General features: G+C 38.9%; 1 protein-coding gene across 2 annotated transcripts in view; it reads left to right on the forward strand.

Annotated features, from left to right (window-relative positions):
- Positions 1-25,358, forward strand: part of Aff4 (AF4/FMR2 family member 4) — a 77,684-nt gene that overhangs the window by 25,756 nt on the left and 26,570 nt on the right. Inside the window, exons 4-11 of one of the 2 annotated variants that reach the window (XM_027427551.2) lie at positions 32-76; positions 4,841-4,927; positions 13,554-13,590; positions 15,891-15,939; positions 19,644-19,698; positions 20,620-20,657; positions 21,027-21,189; positions 22,443-23,360. In XM_027427551.2, the coding sequence (XP_027283352.1) occupies positions 32-76; positions 4,841-4,927; positions 13,554-13,590; positions 15,891-15,939; positions 19,644-19,698; positions 20,620-20,657; positions 21,027-21,189; positions 22,443-23,360 (1,392 nt within the window). The remainder of the gene's footprint in view (positions 1-31; positions 77-4,840; positions 4,928-13,553; positions 13,591-15,890; positions 15,940-19,643; positions 19,699-20,619; positions 20,658-21,026; positions 21,190-22,442; positions 23,361-25,358) is intronic. The other variant, XM_027427552.2, reaches the window with a different exon arrangement.

Raw genomic sequence — 25,358 nt, forward strand, 5'->3', positions numbered from 1 at the left:
TAATGTCCATTTCTTTTTTCTTTTTCTTAAGGCATCAGTTTCTGGTGATGTAACCTGTGTGGATGAAATACTTAAAGTAAGTTTCTTTTTAATCATTCTGATCTGTTATTTAATTATGATACCTATATTACCAATTCTGTTTCATATTCTTAATCCCTTCTTAACACAGATTGCTTATTGTGTAACTTGATTATGCCATGTCCATCATAAATAACTGACTTTTCTGAGGTTCTAGACATATTTTGTTTACTGTTTGTAAGTAAAATATATTCTTGAGAAGAGGAAGAAACCAATTACAACTATATTTTCTTAGGCTTATAATTAAAGGCTTGAAAATCTCAGTAGTTACCAAGCCATTGTTGATAGTAGTTTGGTTTACAGCTCACCTGTATCTTGTGTTCTGGTTAGGTATACAATAAAAAAGCTGTCCTCTGAGTATTGATCTGGGGTTGTTAGACACTTAAAGTGTCTACTGTGCCTAAAGGTATGCTCCCTTCCTGGAAAGAAGGAAAGACCAGTGAGTGAGTGAGTGGCATTGGCTGCTCTCTGCTCCTAAGAGAAAAATGCCCATTACACATGACTTTTACTGTGTTTTGGAAACTACTGAATTCTTTGTCTATACTTGGATTGTATGGCTTATCTTTCTGAGATTTACCTGTCTTGGCCTATTTCCTGTAATCTGTTCCCACCGTTTAATCTCCTGTTTCTTCCTGTAGCCAATACAATCTCCCTTTACCATTTTGCTGAACCTGTTTTTCTAATATCCTTCTCTTGTCTTCTGCCTGGGGTGTAATGCATATAAGAACTAGTATTCTTACTTTTTTAATGTCTCTGCTGTTTGAGAGTTTTACATTGTTCCTTTGGGAAACTTTGTTCTTTCCTTTTTACTGAGCTTCATTGTTTGATTTCTTGTCTACTTTTACCACCTCTTTAGTAGTATTGTGGCTTCTCTTTACACTTAGTGATAGGCATATTTTCTAGCCTCTTTCTTTTTACACTCTTATTCACCTTATGTAACATCTTTAGCTTTATCAGACAACTAACTATTCAATCCTTCTCTCCTGCCTTGGGCTCTTACAGGTTTTGGTTTGTGTCTTAGTTCTTTCCTGTTAATTCACTCTTCCATACTTATAAATATAGAGTTCTCATTATCTCTAATTTCTTTCACATACTCTGTTTAACCTCAAAATTAGGCTTGGACTTAAAATTTCTTTGAAAATCTTCATTCTTTCCATTTCTGCCAACTTCAGTAGTTTTAAAAATCCTCACTTTGGCCAAGATGGCTCAACAGGTAAAACTGCTTTTCACACCACCAGCCTAAATGACTTGAATTCAACCCTCCAGAATCAACAGTGGAAAGAGATAACTGACTCCCAAAGTTTTCCTCTGACCTCCACATGACGCTCTGACATCCCCATGTGTGCCATGGCCAACATGCCCATATGTCCACACAGTAGTAATAGTTTTTTGTTTTGTTTTGTTGTTTTTTGAAACAGGGTTTCTCTATGTAGCCCTGGCTGTCCTGGAACTCCCTCTGTAGATCATCATGCTGGCCTCGAACTCACAGAGATCCTCTGCTTCTGTCTCCCGAGTGCTGGGATTATAATTGTGCACCACTACACCTGGCTCACACAGTGTTAGTAATCCTTAAGACAGTCTTCATTTTTTTGTTTCTGCCTTTAAAATCTCTTAGCTGTCCTTTTATATTGTTTCAAGGCTTCATTTCAGCCCTGGACTTCATGACTTGACTTGTTTTGCCAGAAGTTTCCAGTGGTTCTCTAAGAGACTGAGATTGCTAAGACCACAATTCTAAAGAAGAATTTAACATCCAGACACCCCATAGCTAGTCCCTAGCACTCCTGCTTCTGATTGACCATTTTGCCAAACTAGTTTTCCTAAGCCACAGTTCTTTTTTTAAAATAGGATTTCCTGTAGTGGAGTCTGGCTTTGAACTTCTGTCCTCTGACTCATCTTCCAAGCACTGGGATTAGAGACATGCACTTCCACACTTTTATCACTTCCTTAAAGTCAAATTCTTTGGAACACTTCTCTCCTTTGTCTGTAATAGACATACAAAATTGTCTTCTGTAGAATCCCAGGGAAACCTTTCTTCTTCCTGTGTCAGGCCACAGTAAAAACTCTTCACTTTCAATCTCATAAAGTATTCACTGTTTGTCCCCCTCTCTCCCCACTCTTAAACTTATTTATTTAGTGAGTGTCTTGCCTGCATGTATGTGCACATTGTGAGTGCATTGCCCAAAGAAGTCAGTAGGGGCTGACAGATCCCCTAGAGTTGGAGTTACAGACAGTTGTTAGTTCCCATATAGGTGCTGGGAATTGAACCAAGGTACTTTGGAAGAATAGCCAGTGTTCTTAACCACTGAGACATCTCTTCATCCCCAAGCATTCATGTTTTTGAGACATACACACACACACATACAAACCCTTGTGCATATGAAATGCTTGTGTGTTTGTGTGTTTTTGTTGTTGTTGGGTTTTGGTTTGTGTTTGTTTGTGTGTTCTAATGGAACATAATACATTTCCCCTTGAAGTTTTAGCAGTATATGGAACTTAAGGAACTTAAGAGCCTGGAAGACTTTCTTTGTCTCTTTGTTCTTACTAAACATGCAGCCTACATTTTTCTAGGTATGAACTTGACATGTGCTTTGAGTGTTTTAGTGCTCAGTCAGGTTGACTGTTAGAAAGATTAGCTGTTGAATATATTTTGGATTTGATTTGTGAAATGCCATTACTAAAAATCTGAGGAGCAGAAGTTTCAACCTTCCCTTTATAGGTTTTTGTTTTCATTCAAGTTATAATCACAATTTCTAGTAACTCTTAGGAACATCAGGAAACATTTCTGTCTAAAAATAATATGTTTATTGAAAAATTTCAGTTGTCAGTGATTCACCTATCGTGCCAAGTGCTAACAATGTATAGTGATGCTAGCTGTACAGTTTAAACTGACCTTCCAGGGCCGGGAGTAGGAAATAATACAAGTGTTGTAAGAAGATAGAGAGCAATTACATGCAAGTGGCTAGTATTTTGTTTTGTTTTTTGAGGAGGGCTTTCTCAATTTTTATTAGTTCTTTGAGAATTTCATATAGTGTATTTTGATCATACTCACCCACAACTCCTTCAAGTTCCACTGTCCCTTCCCTCCCCACCTACCTTTAAGTCCTTTTTCTTTTTCCCAGCAAGTTCACCTTGTGTTGCCCATATACCCGTGACTATGTGTCCATCTGCTGGAGTTTCGATGACCTACCAAGGACCACGCCCTTAAAGAAAATGACTCTCCCTCTCCCAGCAACTAGCTAGCAATTGTTAATAGCTCCTCAACTCGAGTGGGACTTTGTGCCTATCTCCTCTGCCCTGTGCAGGTGGCTGCTTTAAGAGGTTTTAGTAGACACTTTGTTAACTGCCCTGTCCGTTACCCACTTTTGTCATTCTTTTGACCAAAGGTAGCTACTGTTAAGCATCCTTCCAGAGGCTTGACTTTTAACATTTTAAATATTTACTAGGGCATAGACTATGATTTGTGTTTGACAATAATATGCTGTGGACATCATTTCATATCATAGTTGAATTTCTCATTTTAATGTCTGTCTGGTGTTTCATTGTATGGATGTCTGCTAATTTGTTTAATCAGTATTATATTGCTGAATACCAAAGTTGTTAACATTTGGTCTATGAGTCCTTGGAATCTTTATTTAATTTCACTGTATCTTTATATAACTGTGATTATAGTCACAGTATAAATTACTGAGCACCACCAGTCACCTTTTTCACCTAATGATTAAGTTTGAACAGAATGCTGGAAATAAAATACTCCCTTATTCTAAGTCTTGATACCTCTCTCCCTTGATCCTGACATACACATTGTCATACAAATTCACTTGGGCTGTTCCCCCCACCCCCACTCCTTATACAGAGTGTCATTTAGCTCAGGCTGCCTTGACTCTTTCTCTCAAGAGCTGAGATTAGAGGCATATGCAACCATGCCCAGCTATTTGTAGCATGAGTAGATTGAAGACATTGAATGAAATCAGACCCAGGGTCTTTCTTACCTATTTTCTTCCTAATATGCTTTTGAAATTTCTCTTCTGATCCTCACATGACCAAAATTTTCAATCAGCATGTGGATTCTGTAGTCAGAACTCCTACAGTGAAATTCTTTGTCCAGTATTTACTAATCGTGCAACCTTGAATAAAGAATGTTGACTTTTGCTTCAGTTTCACATTAAATACATTAGGGTAATAATATCTGTCTCATGACTTGAAGAAATGATTGATAAGCAAAACATTTAGCATCATTTCTGATCCATTAATGGTAAGATTAATGTTAACTGTTTTTCTTATTGTGATCTTCTTCATTCCTATAGAAAGATCTTTTCTTAGTAGGATTGCACAATATGCATTTGGGGGAGGGCATGGTGGCTCATGCCTCTAATGTAGCATCAGGAGGCAGAGGCAGGAGGATCAGCACAAATTCAAAGCCTGTCTGATCTACATAGCAAGCTAAGGGAGCCTGGGCTATAGAATGAGACCCTGTTTTAAAAAACAAGTGAACAAATCCATTAGTCCTTGTATTTCATTACAGGCTGATTTCTGTAACTATCCACATATTTTATCATCCTGCCTATATACCCCTTAAAGTCAGACAGAATTTGTTATTTTCTGCCCCATTACCAGCCCTACTGCCTGCCACAGTTGTGCCTTATTAATACCCGTTGGAGGATCAATTATAAAACCAGTATTTCTAAGTACAAAGCTGGTTTTTAGCTGTATAGTTTTATAACCTTGTCCTGGTTGAAAACAAACTGTAATAATTACATTTCAGGAGATGACGCATTCATGGCCTCCCCCTCTAACGGCTATTCATACACCATGCAAAACAGAACCTTCCAAATTTCCTTTTCCAACTAAGGTAAGTAAATAAAATCTGTCTTTGATAATGTAAGAAAACTCTAAATGGCTCAACTAAAATCACATAAATTCAAAATTGTCTTGCCATTCCCTAGTGGGAAACACAATAAATAAATTAAAATAATAAATAATTTTAAGTAGTGATGATTTTTATGAAGAAATTTTAAAATAATAGAATTGAGAGCATCTTGGACTGAGAGGTACTTAAGAAAATTTGGAAGGCAATATAGAGAGAGAGAAAAAAAGTTTGATGTTTATTGCAAACTCACAGTATTCTAGACTGAAGGTGGCTAGACCTATTCAGGTTGTTTTCTGAGGAGTTTTTCAGAACCAAGCCACAAAAATATTTACATCTTAAGACAAAAGACCCTCACACAGCAGTTTTTAGCCATCTAAACTCTGCATATTAATTTTTTAAACATAAATTTATACTCACAAACAATACAAAGGTATAAGGCTAGGTGTGGGACTCATGCTTGTGATCCCCAGCACTATGGACGCAAAGACAGGAAGATCAGGAGTTTAAGGCCAACCTAGCTACATTTTGAGAGTTCAAAAATCTCCCCCAAATAATCAGACAAAAATACATTCTTGTGTGAAAGTTTGTTCAGGACTTGTAATACCAGCTCTTCCCTGGTTCTTGCTCATCCAATTTCATGTGTCTTTGCAAACCTTTTCATAGCATTTGCATGCATGAGTACAAAGTGTGGACTCATTCCATATAAATATGTTATTTCTATTCAGATAAATTGTATCATTAATCCTTCAGTTGTGGTCTTGGAGTCCTTTCCATGTTGTTTACTTAGAGGTATTTAATGTCTTGTAAGCACATCTAAAGTATGATTTATCTGACTTTACATAGCCATTTCTCTTTGGTGTTTACTATCAGTTTTAATTACTATAAGCATTTTTTTATTGTTTACTTGTGTGTATGTGTGAATGTGCTTGTGTGTGTGTATGTATGTGTGTGTGGGGGTGCACATCCTGTGCACTTGGGTATGGAAGCTGGCGTCTGTATTAATGTCTTCCTCTATTTTCCATTTTATGTTTCTTTTTGAGACAGTGTTTCATATAGACCAGACTGGCCCTGAACTCTGTAGCTTATAGTGATCTTAAACATCTTTTTTTTTTTTTTTTTGTTATTTGGTTTTTTGAAACAGGATTTCTCTGTGAAACAGTCCTGGCTGTCCTGGAACTTACTCTGTACACCAGGCTGGCCTTGAACTCAGAAATCTGCCTGCCTCTGCCTCCCAAGTACTGGGTCGAATAAGTTCATATATTTGGAGTCAGAGGTGTCCGATTTTAGTGCTTTATAGGTTTTTTTTTTTTTTTTTAAATACCTCCATGTAGGAAATGAGCACTCTGAACTGAAGTATGAATGCAAAATTGATTTATGTTTCATATATACCTTATATACATAGCCTGATGGCAATTTTATACATCTTTATTTTGCTGGCATTTTGACTGTATCCATCATGTAAGGTTAGGTATGTAATTTTCCTAAAGTTGCTTTGGTGAGATATTTTGTCACTGCATCAAGAAAAGTCACCAATATGTTTAACAAAGATGCGAATATAAAACCAAGGATGGGCCACGGAATGGTGGCGCACGCCTTTAATCCCAGCACTCGGGAGGCAGAGGCAGGTGGATCTCTGTGAGTTTGAGGCCAGTCTGGTCTACAAGAGCTACTTCCAGAACAGCCTCCAAAGCCACAGAGAAACCCTGTCTTGAAAAACCAAAAACAAACAAACAAACAAACAAAACTATTTAATCCCAGAATATTTCTCCTTTTTGTAAATATTTTCTGTACTCTTGAAAAGAATATGTTTTGCTACTGCTGAGTATTCTGTGCATGCCAAACCAAGTTGGTTTAGTGTTAGGCAAGCTTTCTGTGTTAGTTTGTCTGCAGCAGTGAGGCAGGAGCTAGAAAAATAGCTCTGCTTCTGTCTTGTAGCAGCCTGAGTTTTTTTCAGTGACCTGTACTCGGGTGAAGCCAAGCTTTTTTTGGCTTCAGAAAAGAATTTCCGTCAGAATGAAGCAGAGTTGGACTGTATTAGGAAGAAGTTTTTAAGTAAATTTCAGCATACACACTAGGGAGGGAGAGATACATTCAGGAAAAGGAACACATCAAGAGCATGGTTATAGGTTTCTAAAGAGTCTCTCGTAAGCTTACATTAGCTGTATATTGTATTTTGGTGGCTTCTAAAGTTATCCTAGTGGTTGCTAAGGAACCTAAGTGAGATCATAGAGGAGTTCTGGTGATGGGTAGGATTTCGGTTAATAAGGTAAAATATAGGAACTTAAGGTGTTTTTATTATGAAGTTTACAGACTTGTTTGTATGATTTCTAGAAATTTTCAAGTTTATATCTGTGAAAGGAGTATACTCAAAAGTCATGTATGCCCAGCCCTTAAAAGTGGTCTATTGCTATTTTAACATTTTTATTTGAAAATAGCTCTGTATAAAAGGAATATTATCTCTATGTAAGCAATTTCAGAGAAAATGTTGTTAATGGTACTGGAATTATTGGTTCTGTTGAGAAATTCAGCCAGACTCTGGAATGGGGTCTCTTTTCCCTTCTCATGTCCTCTTAATATTCTCTGTCTTCCTTTCCCACCAACCCTACATAACCTCTCATCTTCTGTGTCCCAGGCTGGCCTCTGACTCTGTGTAGCTAAGGGTGACCTTGAAAGTCTGATCCTCTTGCCATTGTCTTCTAAGTGTTGGGGTTGTGTGCCCCACCATTCCTGGCCTGTTATCTATTATCAGTATTAAGATTTAAAAGACAAACAAAACACTTCCTATACTGCTAGAATTTCTTTTGCTTTTCAGTCACACCTTTCTGTTCATTGAGCTTTCTATCTGGTGCCAGTTCTTTCTGTCCTACCTGTTTCCTTCAGTACTTTTTGCTATGGAACTAAAACAAATCTTTGATTTGGGGGTGTGTGTGGCAGGGGAGATATTATCTTGCTCTGTTGTCCAGTCTGGTCCAGAATTCCTGGCCTCCAGTTATCCCCTGCCTCAGCCTCTCAAGGTAGCTGGGACTATTGGCAAGCACCACAGTGCCTGGCTGTTTTGTTTGTTCAGATAGGGCCTCACTATATAGCCCAGGCTGGCCTGGACCTTGATGTTCTCCTGCTTCTGCTACCTCTCAGATTATAGGGACTACAGGGATTATAGTCATGCCTGGCTTTCCTTTTTTTTCTTTCCTGTTTTAGTTATAAAATTCTAACTTGTTCAGCCAGGCTTTGGTGGTGCACGCCTTTAATCCCAGCACTCAGGAGGCGGAGGCAGGTGGATCTCTGTGAGTTCGAGTCCAGCCTGGTCTACAAGAGCTAGTTCCAGGACAGCCTCCAAAGCCACAGAGAAACCCTGTCTCAAAAAAAATCTAACTTGTTGATTGTTTTGGCTTGAATAATCTATATGTATGTGTATATTCTTTTCTTGTGCTTGATGTTTGTTAGATTTAAAATTTGTGATTTATAGTTTCTATCAAGTTAGGAAAACCTTTGCAGTTATTTACAGTACTCATATTCTTTTATGTTTCCTCCTTCTCCCTGCTTCAAGGACTCCAGTTACTTAATACAGTTTCTGTTTTGTTGTTCCATTTTGTATTAACTGTGTGAGCTCCAATGACAGGAAAGAAAGAGAATGCTGTTAGACCTAGGGAATTTGGAGATAGCATCCTAGAAGAGAAAATATCAGGTAGAGTAAGAAGAAACAGAAGAGTGCCTGTAATGAGCACACCAAAATGGCTTTTACGCCATTAATAATTTGGAAATCATTTGTAGAAACATGTGGTAGGAAGTTTCAAGTATAGGAACATATTGGAAGGGGTAATTTTAATGTGTTTTTATTTTGAGACAGACTGTAGATCTACTGTCCAGGAACTCACTATGTAGTACAGGCTGACTTTAAACTTACCAAGATTCACTTTCCTCAGCCTTTTGAATGATGGGATTAAGGAGGGGTGCACCATCATGCCTGGCTTTTTAATATTTTTATAGTTTGCGTAAATGTCCCTGAATTTGTGCTAGGCTGTCGACCCGTGCCTGTAATCCCAGTACTTGGGATCTATAGTCAGGAGAATAAGGAATTCAAGGTCATCCCTAGGTAAATAGCAAGTTTGTCAGTGTGAGCTACCTGAGACCTGCTTCAAACAAAACAAAAACAAAAACTAGCAAATACACTACAACCAAACAGCTGCAACCACCACATCTAGGCACAGCTTTGTGTACCAGAGCTCCCAGTGCCTGGAAAAGCTTAGGACTAACCCCCCTGTGGTAATATTTTGTTTATGATCCAACAAATAAAGTTTGCCTGAAGATCAGAGTGCAAAGCTAGCCAAACTAGTTAGCCATAGAGGTCAGACAGTGGTGGCACACAACTTTAATCCCAACAGCCACATAGTTATCCATAGAAGCTGAGGGGGTGGTAGCACTAGAGAGGGATGTCAGGCTGGTGGAGACAAGAGTGCAGGGTACTAAGTCTGCAGCCACGCTGAGGACAGGATCACCCCCCTTTGGTCTGAGCCTTGGAAGAGGTAAGAACTCTCTAGTGGTTGGCTGCTTTGCTACCTGAACTTCAGTTTGAACCCCAATATCTATTTCTGGGTTTTTATTCATGGTACACCCTCCCACTTCTTTTCTCCTGAGTTTGAATGACAGACTTGGCATTGTGGATTTTATTAAATTCTTTAGACATGGTCTCTCACTATATAGTCCTGGATAGACTAGAACATTATATAGACCAGACTAGCTTAGAACTTACAGAGATTCTCCCTACTTCTGCTTCCCAAGTGCTGTGATTACAGGTATGCAGTGTGATGCCAGAGCTTTACTTTTTTATATTTACTTATTGTCAGAGAGCAACTACTGGGAGTTAGTTCTCTTCTTCCACTGTCTGGGTGCCAGGGATGGAACTCAGGTTGTCAGGCTTGGCAGCAAGCAATTTTACCCACATAGCCATCTTGCTGGCCCTTCAGTCTTGTTTCTTTTCTAACTTTGTATAGATGTTTTGTCTGCATATATGTCTGTGCATGTGTACTACATGTCTTTAATGCCAGTAGAGGCTGGAAGAGGGCATCAGATCCACTGGGACTGAAGTTACAGTTTGAACTGCCATGTCAGTGCTGGGACTCAAACTGCTGAGCCATCTCTCATATTCAACAGTAGTGAGCTTATATTAAATATTATGTTTGATACATAGCACATTTTCATTCTACATTTATTTTCATTGTTAGTGGAGTCATTGAGGATAGGGCTTTCATAGGGCTAATGTCATCTCTCTCTTTGTTATTCTGTTTCACTCTTACCTAGGTATATGAGTGAATTTGATGAAAAGGTGGCTTGCAATCCTAGCCATTATTCAAGGCTGAGACAGTATAGGAGTTCAAGATCATCTTGCACTACTTGTCTCCAGAAGAAGGTTGAGGGTTTTACCTAGGAAAAACAAAGAATGATGGTACAGTGAATGAAAAAATAGGAAAGTCATGATGACACATTAAGACTTGGGTTTGCAAAAAATAAAATGGAAGCCTTAGTTGAGTGAAAGGGGAGGACACTTTAATAAAGAAGATCCATCCTAGATGAAAAACAAAGATTGCCTGAAGGAGATGAGGTAGTTTTGCATTTTGGTGGTTTTTTTTTTTTTTTTTTTTTTTTTGAGACAAAGAGTGGAGGTTGTTCTGGAACTTGCTCTTGTAGACTAGGCTGGTCTCGAACTCACAGAGATCCACCTTCCTCTGCCTCCCAAGTGCTGGGATTAAAGGCGTGTGCCACCAACACCCGGCTTGTCTTGTTTGTTTTAAAGACAGGGTTTCTCTGTGTAACAGTCCTGGCTGTCCTGGAACTCAACTTTGTAGACAGACTGGCCTTGAACTGAGATCTACCTGCCTCTGCCTCCCAAGTGCTGGGTTTAAAGGTATGCGCCACCACCGCCCAGTGTGGTTTGTCTTAGAGACAGAATATAGAAATGTTTTGTGACAGGGGCATTGGTGGCACACGCCTTTAATCCCAGCACTCGGGAGGCAGAGGCAGGCGGATCTCTGATTTTGAGGCCAGCCTGGTCTACAGAGCAAGTTCCAGGACAACCTCCAAAGCAATATAGAGAAACCCTGTCTCAAAAAAACAAACAAAAAAAAAAAAAAAAAAGAAAGAAAGAAAAAAAGAAAAAGAAAAAAGAAAAAAGAAAGAGTGATTTGCTGACTGTCAAAGGTGAGAGAAAGGAGTCGTGATTACTTAGAATTCTGTGCTTTTAGTTTTTTTTTTTCTTTTTGGAGACTGTCTTAGTTTGAATTTCTTTCTTTTTTTTTTCCATGTGGAGCGTTTTTTTTTTTGGGGGGTGAGGAGTTGGGGGAGGAAAGGGGAGGTGGAAGACTGGCCTCGCTACCTCAGGCTGAATGGGCTGATCATGCTGCCTCTCCTCATGGCTGTAGATTCCTGAGACTGAATGTCCTGAATTTGAATTTCTATTGCTGTGAAGAGAAATGATGGCCATAGCAACTCTGTAATGGAAAACATTTAATTGAGGTGGTGGCTTACAGTTCAGAGGTTCAGTCCATTATCATGTGTGCCGGCAGATATGGTGTTGGAGAAGTAGCTGAGTCCTATATCTTGCAGGCAACAGGAAGTTGACTATTGACACTGGGTAGTATCTTGAGTATAGGAAACCTCAAAGCCCACTCCCACAGTGATACAGTTCCTCCAACAAGGCCATACCTACTCGAATAAGCCACAACTCCTAATACTGTCACTCCCTATGATCTTATGGGGGCCAGTTACAGAGACTGGATTTTTGTTTGCTTGTTTTTTTGAGACAGGGTTTCTCTGTGTAACCTCCCAAGTTGTCCTGGAACTCATTTTGTAGACCAGGCTGGTCTGGAACTCACAGATATTCACCTGCCTCTGTCTCTGAAATCCAGTTTATCTGTTTTTGTGTGTATCTGATGCATTACAATAGGAATTCTCTGCTAAATGGGAAGTCATTTAAGATTTAGCACTGTATTCTTTAGCCTTTTCATTAACTTCATTCTTTGGCTGTGGCTCTTTGGTTGTCCTGACAAATTTGTTGAAAAGGTTATTTCTTCATTGAGTGATCTTATTACCCTTTCTGAAAATTACTTGACTTTTTAAGAGCAGATGTATATTTTAGCTTTCTTATTATTTTGGGTTGCTTTTTCCCAGAAAAAAAAATCTGTTATTAAAGGAAGATTATGCCTATTTTTAAGCACACTTTATATGGGTCTGTGTATAATTTGACATTATATCTTATAGCATAGACTTAACCTGAAAAAACACACTTTGAACGTGAAGTTATTTGGAAAGTTGTTTCTATTTTGTTAAAGCTTCTCTAGTACCAGATTCTATACTATCATAAAACTTAAAAAGTATGAGTTGGGTGGTGGTGGCACACGCCTTTAGTTCCAGCACTCAGGAGGCAGGTGGATCTCTGTGAGTTTGAGGCCAGCCTGGTCTACAGAGTGAGTTTCAGGACAGCTAGGGCTACACAGAGAAACCCTGTATTTAAAAAAAAAAAAAAAGCAATGTGCTGGGTGGGTGTGGGAGAGTGACAAGAAGATCTCTGAATTTGAGGGCAGCCTGGTCTACATAAAATTTCAAATCAGCCAGAGCTATGTAGTGAGACCCTATCTCAAAAGAACAACAAACAAACAAATAATAAAAAGAAGGATGTAGCAGTATTTTCTTCACAATGCTAATTAATGGTTGGTAAGATACTAGGGACAGAAGCTGGGAACGGAGTAAAGTGACATGGAACACCCATATAGAGGCTTTATTTTTTAATAGAGAAGTAGTATATTTTGAATGTATTATTGGTTACACAGCTATTTTTATCTAGTATACTTTTTTTGAGGCAGGCTTTTATGTAGCAAGGCTATCCTTGAACTCATTATGTAGCTGAGGATGCCTTTCAATTCCCAGTTTCCAGCCTCTACCCCCAAAGTACTGGCATTGCAATTATGAGCCATAGCATTGGTTTATGGGGCTTGGAGGACTAAACGCAGGGTTTATGTACTATCAACTGAGCTAAATCCCTCATTCTTTTTTCAAAGTGAGCCTTTTCTTTCCTCTTTTGGGTACTGGAGATTGAACCTAGGACCTTGAGTATGAAAGCAAGTGCTGTCTATAACTTATTCACACCTGTAGTCCAAGCATTTTCTCAAGACTAATAATCAAAGATTTATTTTTAATTAAAATGTGTGTGTGTGTTATATGCAAATGATCTCTGGTGCCCAAGAAGACTATGAGAGGGTTTCATATCCTTTAGAACTGACATTACCAAGGGTTGTGATCCACCCAACATGGATGGGCGCCAAGAGCTAAACTCACATCCTCAGCAAGAGCTTGCTCTTAATCCTGAGACATCTTTCCAACCCAGGACCAAGAATCTTGAAATTATTTGAACTCTATAGGTCTCTGAATTAGATTATGAGTATTATGGGTGCTGCTGAAAAGAAACAAGAGACTTGGGTGGCTTTGCACCATTTGATTCTTTCAGTATTTTTCTCTTTCATGTATGCTGGAACATTTTTATCACTTGGAACTTTTCCCAACTAATGGATATTTCTGATGCTATCACTTTGTATAACTTTGTGTTCCTTTCTCTTAGGAGTCTCAGCAGTCTAACTTTGGCCCTGGAGAACAAAGTAAGTATTTCTTTTCTTGCTGATTTTCAAATTAACCTACTTATTGGGCCTTTTTTTTTTTCATATAGACTTGCCTTATAGTACTTTTAATTTTTTTACATGTCTGACTCTGATTTTATGAACTTATAAAAAAATAACAAGATGAACTGAGTCTTAAGAAAACTTAAGAACTATAGGTCATTAAAAATCAAAATAAGCTAGACATGGTGGCACATGCCCTTAGTATTTAGGAGACAGAGGCAGACAAATTTCTGTGAGTTTAAGGCCAGCCTTGTCTACAAAATGAAGTTCAGCCTAGCTAGGCCTATGTAGAGAGAGACCCTGTCTCAAAAAATAAAAAATCAAAATAAACTTATTTATTTGAATTAATAGTTGAAATTTTATAAAGTCAGTTTGTTGGGCATCTCAGGAAGTTCAAGAGCTAGTCTGTCTATCTTTCTACTTCCTTCATGGTACTGGTTTTGTGGTGATAAGACTGTAGGTAGGGATAGTCATGTTTACACTACCACAGGCTCTTTATGTATTCCCTATTCATTCTTCCTGAGTCTTCTGTTATGGATTAGAAAGCCTGGTGTCCTCTGCAGCCTCACTTTCACCTCCACTCTTCACTTCTCAGAACTCTTGTGGAAGATGGCTGCAGGGAATATGTAGAACCAAGAAATGTGCAGATTACCATTGGTAAGGTCAGGGCATGGAAGGTATTTGAGTTTTGGTATATACTCTGGAACAAAAACAGGTATTCTATGAACAACAGTTTATTAGGTAGAATTAGGCTGGTCTGAGAGTATTCTGAAAGATAAAAATAAGATTTTTCTGTTAACCTTTTGCTAGGGGTGTGTGTGTGTGTGTGTGTGTGTGCGATTTTAGTGCAAGAGATAGACAAGAATTTATCTCTTTGTCTACAGAGTAAGTACCAGGACAGCCAGAGCTGTTTCACAGAGAGAAGCCCTGTCTCAAAAAAACCCAAAAAACCAAAAGCCCAAAATGAAAGAACTCCTATGTTTACATATTTATCATGTGCATAGAAGACATGGGAATGCCATGATATAAATGTGGAGGTCACAAGACAATTTATAGCAGTCAAACTTTAAATCTGTATGTCTATTTAGTTCTACCTTATAACTGTAGTTACAGGTAAAAGGGATGTGATGGTGGTTTTGGAAGCAGGGTTTCACTGTGTCCTGGTACTCAGAGAGAGACCCTTCTTCATCTTTCACATGTTGATATGCCCAAAATAGCTAGCTATAAAACAAAACCTTTTTATTTTCTCTTAATATCTCCGCCTTATTTTTGCTCCACCTTCATTTACTTCCCCAGTGTTTAATTATGGCAAATGGGAATCATAAACTTCATCTTTTTTTATTACTTTGTATTTTTCACTGGATCTATTTATATTGGGGGTGGGGGTCCTGGCCCTCAGGGATGAGCTCCCTCTCAGGGTATGGGTGTCCAGCTATGCTAGTCATTAGTTGGCCATTCCCAGAGTTTCTCCACCAACTTTACCCCAATACTGGATTTATTTTAAATGTTTATCAGTATGTAATACTAGTTTACTCTTTTGCAATATTAAAGCCATCTTACATGAAATAATTAGTTAATTAGCCTTCTACTAATGGACATGTATTTTTATTTCCTAGCTTTGGTTGTTAAAGATGTGCTATTATAAAGATGTGCTAGATGTGGTGACACACACTTACAACCCTTACTCCAAGGCAGCTGAGACAGAAAGATTCAAGTTCAAGGCCAGTCCAGGCTCTGCTTTTGTGAATTTGGGCCAGTCTGGGTTGTGTAGTGTGACCCTGTCTCCAAAAAAATATGAATAAAGCATCATCATCATCATTATTATTTTGTTTTTTTGAGACAGGGTGTCTCTGTGTAACAGCTTTGGCTGTCCTGGAACTTGCTCTGTAGACCAGGCTGGTCTCGAACTCACAGAGATCCACCTGCCTCTGCCTCCTGAGTGCTGGGATTAAAGGCGTGCGCCACCAATGCCCGGCTTAAACATGATATTATTATATATTATTATATTTGTGTTTATGTGTGAGCATTCCTTCATATACTGGGTAGATTGCTTTCATTGAACTCGATAGGTAGCAGGATAGTTATAGTATTGATAAGGTGAGGTGAGCACATTGTTTTCTAAAATGACTGTAGAAGATCATTGCTTATTGAGACTGCACGTTGCTCCTGTCCACTGTGTTCAATGTATTTATTTTATGTTTTGGAAGACAGACATTCTTTATAGACATTTTACAATCTAACCAGTTTCACTTGCTCACTTCTATATCTTTTTGTTTTAGAAAGATACAGTGCTTCTGCTAAATCATCAAATGGGCACCAGTCAAAATCGTAAGTTCATTGTTTAATGGCTGTCTTTCTTTCCCTGGAAGTTATCTGTAATAGCTGGATTTTTTGTTTGTTTGTTTTTGTTTTGTTTTGTTGAGATAGGATTTCTCTGTATAGCTTTGGAGGCTGTCCTGAAACTCACTCTCTAGAACAGGCTGTCCTGGAACTTAGAGATTCACCTGCCTCTGCCTCCCAAGTGCTGGGATTAAAGGATTGTGCCACCACTTGCCAGCTTACCTTTTGGGTTTTGTTTTTTGTTGCTTTTTTTTTGGGGGGGGGCGTGGGGGGTTCCGAGACAGGGTTTCTCTGTGACTTTTCAGTCTGTTCTGGAACTAGCTCTTGTAGACCAGGCTGGTCTCAAACTTACAGAGATCCTCCTGCCTCTGCCTCCCAAGTGCTGGAACTCTAAAGGTGTGTGCCACCACCACCCAGCTATCTTTTTGTGTTTTAAAAGTCTAAATTAACCATTTATTTTGTATGTGTACATGTATACATGTGAAAGTCAGAGGACAATTTGTAGAAGTCACTCTTTGGTCTAGGGTGTTGGACATAGCCCCTTTACCCACTGAGCCATTTCATTGAACTCTGTCTGGTTTTCAGTGTGAAACCAGAGGCCTTGTGTATGCTAAACTAACACTTTACTATTGAACTACAATACAGCCCTATGCAGAAACATAATGTTTTATGGCAGACATAAGCTAACTTTACTTGTAAAAGGCCAGAGAGTGTATGGTAGATTGTCTTTCAGTTTTGTCATTACAATGTAAAAGCTGTATAGACCTCAGATATGGCTGTATTCTATCTAATAACACTAACTTTTCTGGTTTTGTTTTTGGAGACCAAGTCTCATGGTGTCTGGGCTGTCCTCAAACTCACCATATTTAGAGATGACATAAACTTGCTCCTCTTGCCTCTACCTCTCAAGTGTTCAGATTATATATATCTGGGTTTTCTGTTTTTTTGTGGCAATAGAAATCCAGGTCTTTCACATGTTAGGCAAGTACCATACTAGTGAGCAATATCTCCAGTCAATAAATTTTTTTTTTTTTGTTTTGTTTTTCAAAACAGGGTCTCTGTGTGTAGCTTTGGAGCTTGCTCTTATAGACCAGGCTGGTCTCGAACTCACAGAGATCCTCTGCCTCTGCCTCCCAAGTGCTGGAACTAAAGGTGTGCGCCACCACTGCCCAGCTCCAATAAAAATTTATTTACAAAACAGCTGTGGAAAACTGGCTATGGAAATACATGTCTATAATCACAGCATTCAGAAGGCTGAGTCAGGAGAATTGCCATGAATTTAAAGCCAACTAGGGCTACAAAGCAAGTTTAACCAATCTGGACTATATAGAAATACTTTTTTCCAAAACAACAAGCATCTCAAAAACAAAAGTAAGAGGAAAACAAAACAAAACAGTAGTGGCCTAGGTTTGCCATGCAGAGCATCGTTTGCCTACCCCTGCTCTGAGTTCACAGATTGTCATTGTCTCTGTGTGTGTGTGTTTGAAACAGGGTTTCTCTGTATATCCCTAGCTATTCTGGAACTCACTCTGTAGACCAGACCGGCCTTGAATGCATAAGACCTGCCTGCCTCTGCCTCATGAGCCCTGGGATTAAAGGTGTGTGCCAGCACTGCACATTTAATTTAAAAAAATAAATGTGTTAAAGATAGGATTCTTCTTAGTAAACCTTCTATTTAGCACCAAATGCAACATTGTTTATACTATCTTTAAGTTTTCATATTTTTATTATATTTTATAGGTAGAATCAGAAATATGTATCACAATAGAGGGGTAGGTGTATTAGATGATAATAAATTACATCTACAGAGTGAGCACCGCCTTTAATCCCAGCATTTGGGAGGCAGAGGCAGGCTGATCTCTACGAGTTCAAGACCAGCCTGTTCTACAAAGCTACACAGAGAAACCCTGCCTTGAAAATCCAGCCCTGCCCCCTGCCAAAAAAAAAATAAGAGAGTGAGTGCCTGAACTTTTGAGATCACAGGTTAACTCAGTGATTAGAGCAAAGTACCAAAGAAACAACCATCATGTGGCTTTCTGTGCCAAAGCCACAGACCACAGCAGTAACCTCAGCCTAATAGCCTCTTCGTGTAACAAAAGGAAGACTAAATAAATACATGAACAAAATCAACTTCCATACACTGCTGAGAAACTCACTATATCCCTGTTAGCATATCTTTATGCCAAAAACTAATAATGTATGTCTGCTGCATATGGGCAAACCACTTTGGTTGCTGAGGAAACAAAAACATGCAGTGTCGCAAAGGCTTTGACATACTCACATATGTAAACAGATTCATTGAGCTGCCATTATTAAATCATAAGGGCTGAGAGAATTCAGAGTTAAGTACATTTTCCTTACTGGAAATCAGTCATAGAGATATGCTAAGCCCTTGTTCAAAAGAAAACTTCTTAAAATTTCATTTACTGAACTAATTTTAAAACACTTGCCATATTATATAGAGTCATCTGGTTGCTTTATTTCCAGGTGATTTTGTGTGTGTGTATTTTGAATTTGTGGTCAGATTTAAGGATGCAGATTAGGCTTTGAGGGGAGAGTGCAAGTAGTTACTGCCGTGAAAGAAGACTTCTTTCTACTTGTTGGAGACTCACAACACTTTAAAAGGAAAGGTAATGAATTATTGGTAATGAGGAAGTAAACATTTTCTAGGTACAGATCTCCCAAACTTTGTTAATTTTTCCTTCATGTTAAAACACACACACACACAAAACACAAAATGTTTTGTGTTACTCAGATTTTAAATCTAAAGATTTTGAACGTAAGGAAAACTTAAGTCTTTGATTTTACTTTCAAAGCAAATTGTAGAAATTGTCAGCTTATTATATTTATATTTAATTCAATGTGACTTTTGGTGAAGGAAGGTTTGGAACTTAGATTTAAAAATTTATACATGGTCATTTCTTACCCAGAACTCTTCTGCTGGTATCATTTGTCTTCATAGCAAGGCAGTTATGAACCAGAGTTTTGACTCTGGAAATTGTGTATGGTTTTCAGTTATCCATTCACCACAAGTTACTCAGGTCTTTCTCTTCATGGACCATTGGAGACCAAGAAGGAATTGCTTGATGCTTTAATTTTATCTTGCTTTTCTTTACGAGTCATATCTGGTAGACCAAAGCTTTATTAATTATTTTAGTATACATGCCTGTGTACAATTAGAGACAAGTTTGTTGTAACAGGAATGTATTGTGAGTTTAACTAGAAAACAAAATTGAATGTTTTACTGGTGGATGCAGCAGTTTTGTTCCTGCCATGCCCATTGCTCTCTTTGCAGAACACTAAATTTTGCTTTTTTAGATTTTTGTTTTGGTTTTTTGAGACAGGGTTTCTCTGTGTGGCCCTGGCTGTCCTGGAACTCACTCTGTAGACCAGGTTGGCCTTGAATTCCAGAGATTCATCTGCCTTTGCCTCCCAGTGCCAGGATTAAAGGTGTGTGCTACCACCTGGCTTAATTTTTTTTTTTAATGTGTGGAAAGTTTAGATTATAAAAATGACTAATTTCCTCCTTTTGATTTTTTTTTTTTACTAGAATGTGAGAAATGCAAACAGGAGAGTGTGTGTGCATGTGTGTTTCAATTAAATTGTTGGCTAATACAGTGATTGTTCCTAGGATTATTGGTACTCTGGCCTGCTGTGATTAATTGATGCTCCTTTCTGCCTTTTTCCTCTAGTATGTTAAAAGATGACTTAAAACTAAGCAGCAGTGAAGACAGTGATGGGGAACAGGTGTGTCTGCTATACAGTCCTTTACACTACTGTTTAATTGTGTCTTAGATCAGTACCTTTTCCTGAGAGCTTTCTTACACTGGATGATTGGAATGTCTTTAAGCTTCCTTTTAAAAAAAAATTCAATTTTTAATTTCATGTGCTTTAGTGTGAGAGTATCAGATCACCTGGAACTGTAATAACAGACAGTTGTGAGCTGCCATGTGGCTGCTGGGAATTGAACCCGGGTCCTCTGGAAGAACAGCCAGTGTTCTTAACCAATGAGCCATCTCTCCAGCCCACCCCCCTTAAAATATTGACTTTTCCTTAACATTTATTGTGGACCAGAACATACTTTTGAGACAGGAGGTTGTTTACAAGAAATATTTACAATATTACAAAAAAGTAATTATATATTTACAAGAAATATTTACAAAAACATTTGTAAATATTTTTTTAAATATGTATGGGCCCCCTGGAACTGGAGTTACGGAAGGTTGTGAGCATCATGTATGTGTTGGGATCCTCTGTAAGAGCAGCCAGTGCTCTTAACTGATGAGCCATCTCTCCAACTCCTAAGTTCTTAAAGTGTTATCCTAAAGCTTTTTTGTTGTTGTTGTAGTGCTACTGGGGATTGAAGTAGGCAGGCACTACTTCTTTAAGTAAAAACAGGATCCTGGCTTGTTATTGTTGTGGTGTTTTGGGTATTGGTTTTGTTTTGAGGCAGTGTTTCACCAAGTAGCCCAGGCTAGCCTCAGTCTCATGATCCAACCCTTCCACCTTCTGGGTGCCACGGTGTACTGTTTTTTGGAGTTTTTTGTTTGTTTGCTTTTATTAACTGTATTAAGTAAACATTGATTCATGTGTTAAAGCCAGTTTTTGTTTTTTTAGTTCAGACATTCATATTTGTCATTTCATAGATTTCTTTTGTTTCATGTTTAGGATTGTGATAAGACAATGCCAAGGAGTACACCAGGAAGGTATGGATCCTTTTATTTTGTGGTTTTGATGTTTTGGCAGCTGAGATTAGTTTGATTTAACACTGTGGGGTATCATAAGTGGCCTTATAAAAAATGCCAGCTATGATGGTGGTTATATAGTTCTGAAAAGTAAAATTCATTAAAGTATGAACTCAGACTGAGTGAATTTTAAGGTATGTTAAAAGTGATTATAGTAGGTAAGTGATACATTAGAAACTTTTGGGGGATGTCTATTCATGTGTAAAGAGGTTTTGATTTCTTTAAATGTAACAGTGTAGCACACATTGTTGCTAAGGTTGTTGTCACATTTGGGTGGGTTCTTGTTGCCATTATAAAGGAAACTTATCATTTCTATTTCACCTCCTTCAGCAACTCTGAACCTTCCCATCATAATAGTGAGGGAGCAGATAACTCCAGGGATGACTCGAGCAGCCACAGTGGATCTGAAAGCAGCTCTGGCTCTGACTCAGAGAGTGAAAGTAGCTCCAGTGACAGTGAGGCAAATGAGCCATCACAGAACGCATCTCCTGAGGTGAGAGGGGAGAACTTCCATAGCCATCAAGCTCTTTCATGATATCCACTCAACCCATCATTACATATTCTGATCAAAGGCAGTTGAACCATGTGTCTTATAGAAAACCTAAACCATTTTGGTTTCCTTATTATTTTAGAAAACTTTTTTTTTTAATTAAGATTTAATCCTTTTGCCTCTTAACAAGGAATTTATGTTATGTAGTTACTGTGAATAAAATGGAGTCTTTTTTTACATTTTAAAGTAAATTTTTATTTAAATTAAAAACAATCTTATTTTACATACCAATCCCAGTTCCCTCTCCCTCCTGCCTTCCCCTGCCCCCCACCAACCCCTTATCCCACACCCCATCCACTCTCCAGGGAGGGTGAGACCTCCATGGGGGTCATCAAAGTCTGTCACATCATTTGGGGCAGGGCCTAGACCCTCCCCTGTGTATCTAGGCTGAGAGAGTTTTCCTCCATAGGGAATGGGCTCCCAAAGCCCATTCGTGTACTAGGGATAAATACTGGTTCCACTGCCAGAGGCCCCATAGACTGCCCAGACTCCCCAACTGACACCCACATTCAGGGGGCCTGGTTCATTCCTATGCTGGTTCCCCAGCTGTCAGACTGGGGTCTGTGAGTTTCCACTTGCTCGGGTCAGATGTTTCTGTGGGTTTCCTCAGCATGGTCTTGACCCCTAAAGTGGAGTCTTTTTTTGGGGGGGGGGAGATGGGTTCAAGACAGAGTTTCTCTGTGGTTTTGAGGGCTGTCTGGAATTAGCTCTTGTAGATCAGACTGGTCTCAAGCTCACAGAGATCCACCTGCCTCTGCCTCCCAAGTGCTGGGATTAAAGGCATGTGCCACCACTGCCTGGCTAAAATGGAGTCTTATATTGTGTTAATTGTACTGTAGATTGATAAAGAGCAACCAAAAATCTCTCCTGGTGCTGACATCATTTTTACTTTCTAGAATTAAATCATTGCAAAAGTACCTTTCAAATGCAACTCCTAACTGGAATATTGGTTATTTTAAAGGCTTATTTGTAATAAGCTGTTCATCGTGACTCCAGCTGTAATCCAGCACTAAGGAGGCCAATGATTAGAGCTAATAGTATTTTACCTGTGCTTTAATCCTGGAGGAAACTTGTCAAACAAATGCTTGTTATTGTAAGCATTATTCTTTGTTCTCTTACTTGACTTTATAAGAGGGTGGAAACTTCACTATTGGGGGGATAAACCTATCTGTATATTTCTCTATTTTTTCCCCCAGCCTGAACCACCTCCAACAAACAAGTGGCAACTTGATAATTGGTTGAACAAAGTGAACCCACATAAAGTGTCCCCAGCTTCTTCTGTAGACAGTAACATCCCATCGACTCAAGCCTACAAAAAAGAAGGCCGAGAACAGGGTGCTGGGAATAACTACACTGATCCTGGAGGGCCAAAAGAAACAAGTTCTGCTACTCCAGGACGAGACTCTAAAACCACCCAAAAGGGATCAGAAAGTGGACGTGGGAGGCAAAAGTCTCCTGCACAGAGTGACAGCACCGCACAGAGGAGAACTGTAGGCAAAAAACAACCCAAAAAAACTGAGAAGTCAGCTGCTGAAGAGCCCCGTGGAGGCCTGAAGATAGAAAGTGAAACCCCTGTAGACATGGCCACCAGCATGCCCTCCAGCAGGCACAAAGCAGCCACCAAGGGCTCAAGGAAACCAAACATCAAAAAGGAGTCAAAATCTTCCCCTCGACCTACAGCAGAGAAAAAGAAATACAAGTCATCGAGTAAATCCTCCCAGAAATCTCGGGAAATCATAGAAACAGATACCTCGTCCTCAGAGTCAGATGAAAGTGAGAGCCCACCTCCTTCCTCACAGACTCCCAAGTACCCGGAAAGCAATAGGACTCCTGTGAAGCCCTCCTCCGTGGAGGAAGAAGATAGCTTTTTTCGGCAACGAATGTTCTCTCCTATGGAAGAGAAGGAGCTCCTTTCCCCACTCAGTGAGCCCGATGACAGGTATCCACTTATTGTGAAGATTGACCTAAATCTCTTGACTAGGATACCAGGAAAGCCTTACAAAGAAACAGAACCACCCAAGGGGGAAAAGAAAAATGTGCCAGAAAAACACGTGAGAGAGGTGCAGAAGCAAACCTCAGAAAAGACTTCCAACAAAGGCAAGAGGAAACACAAGGTCTGTAAGGGGGTGTGGTTTTTTGTTTTTGTTTTTGTTTTTGTTTTTGTTTTTAAGAAATGATTTTGCTACCACTTTCTATGTCCTTAAACATCTTGGTATTAAAACACTAGCTATTTTTAAAAATAATTCTTATTTATATGTGTCTATGAGTAGTATATGCTCTGTGTGTCTGTCTGTCTGTCTGTCTGTCTGTCTGTGTTTCTGTATGTCTGTGTATACTCATGCCTGTGTATGTTTCTTTGGAGGCCAGTAGAGGGTGTCAGATTTCCTGGAGCCAGTTACAGTTAGTTGTGAGCTGCCTGACATGGTTACTGGGATGCAAACTTTGGTCCTGCTGGAAGATTTGCAAGTGCCCTTAACTGCTGAGCAATCTCTCTATCCCCAAGTACTTGCTATTTTGCCTTTACATTACATAGTCAATGTTGTTTTTAATTATAATTTGTGTGTGTGCTTATGTGTGCTCATGTATGCATTCTACAAGTGCATGTCTAGAAGCCAGAGAACAGCTTATGAGAGTCAGTTCTTTCCTTCTATCATATGGATCCCAGGGATTGAGCTCAGATTATCAGACTTCACCCACTGAGGTAACTTGCCAGCCCTGTTTGTTCATTTTTGGATACCAGTATCTGAAATGCTATGGAATTACAGTTTGTGGAGCATGAGCTGTAAGGGAAAATAGTTTGAACCCAATTTCTCTGTGCTCTGTCTTCTTAAGTAAAGCAGGATGCTTTTTTAAATAGTCAGGATCTCTAGGCAGAGTATGGTGGACAGGTTAAAAGTGAAGCTAAACCAGGTACTGTGGGCTTAAAAATATTTTTTTTAGGCTAGGACAAACACTGAACACCAGAGTTAGAATGTAATGTAATATATTTATCCTTTTCTGACTTACACTTAGGTCAAGCCATACTTTATTACTGGCCTAATGTGAGCAAAACTGATAAGGATGTATACAACCTTGAGAATTTCACCCATTCACTAGACACCTGTGTGCTTAGCTTTTTTCCATTAACACAAGTCAGAACTGAGAACATTCTCTGTAGCTGGATGCAGTTCCAACATGGAAAAAAGTTTGTTGTCACAAAGCCCACTCTCATCCCTAAAAACTTCCAAGATAATTTAAAGACAAAGCTTAGTATATGATCAGCTTTATGTAAAGCCTGTATATATGTATGTGGACAATACTGTGCCTGGTACCCAAGTAGGTCAAAAGAGGGTGTAGATCACCTGGAACTTGAGTTATAGGTGATTGTGAGCCACCATGTAGGTCCTTAGAACCCAGGTACTCTACAAAAACAGCCAGTGGCTCTTAACCACTGAGATATCTTGCCAGCCATTCCCCAAGAATTTAGGATTTTTGAAATGTTATTTTGGTAAAGTATTGGGCAATTCCTGGAGGTTATGCTGATAATAATGGGAGGAGACCCAGTCACTGGCAAGCAGTTGGTAGGTGACTTTTTCTTATGTCTTCATTTATCTGAATTTAATCTTTTGGTGGCATGCAGTCTTCTGTTACAGTAGACGTAGAATATTTGTTTGTATTCCTGTTGCTTACTATTGGAAACAAGAGGAAAACTTAGATTCATCCATGGAAGTAACATCAACAGTAGTTAGGCTTTACACTTTCCATTCAGCCAAGAATTTTTCAGAGGTGCTGAGGCATAGCTGTTAGCAAGTAACAATATGTTCATGTACTGATGAATTTGTACAGTTGGAATGTCCATGCAGTGCTCGTAGAACTGTGAGATGCATTTCCTTTGGAACACAGCAGTTTCTCAAAAAAGCTGAATATACAGTTACCTTATGATCCACCAATTATAGGCCCAGGAACATACCCAAGAAAGTAATGGAAATATAAACACAAAATTATTATTATAATGCTTACAACCATATCATTCACATTAATCAAAAATTGGTTATTAACTTATAAATAAATAAAATACATTATAGCTATATGGTATAATACTATCCAGTTATAAATGGTATGAATCATTAAAA

Source organism: Cricetulus griseus, chromosome 7, assembly GCF_003668045.3.
Source record: "Cricetulus griseus strain 17A/GY chromosome 7, alternate assembly CriGri-PICRH-1.0, whole genome shotgun sequence".
Classification (NCBI taxonomy): domain Eukaryota; kingdom Metazoa; phylum Chordata; class Mammalia; order Rodentia; family Cricetidae; genus Cricetulus; species Cricetulus griseus.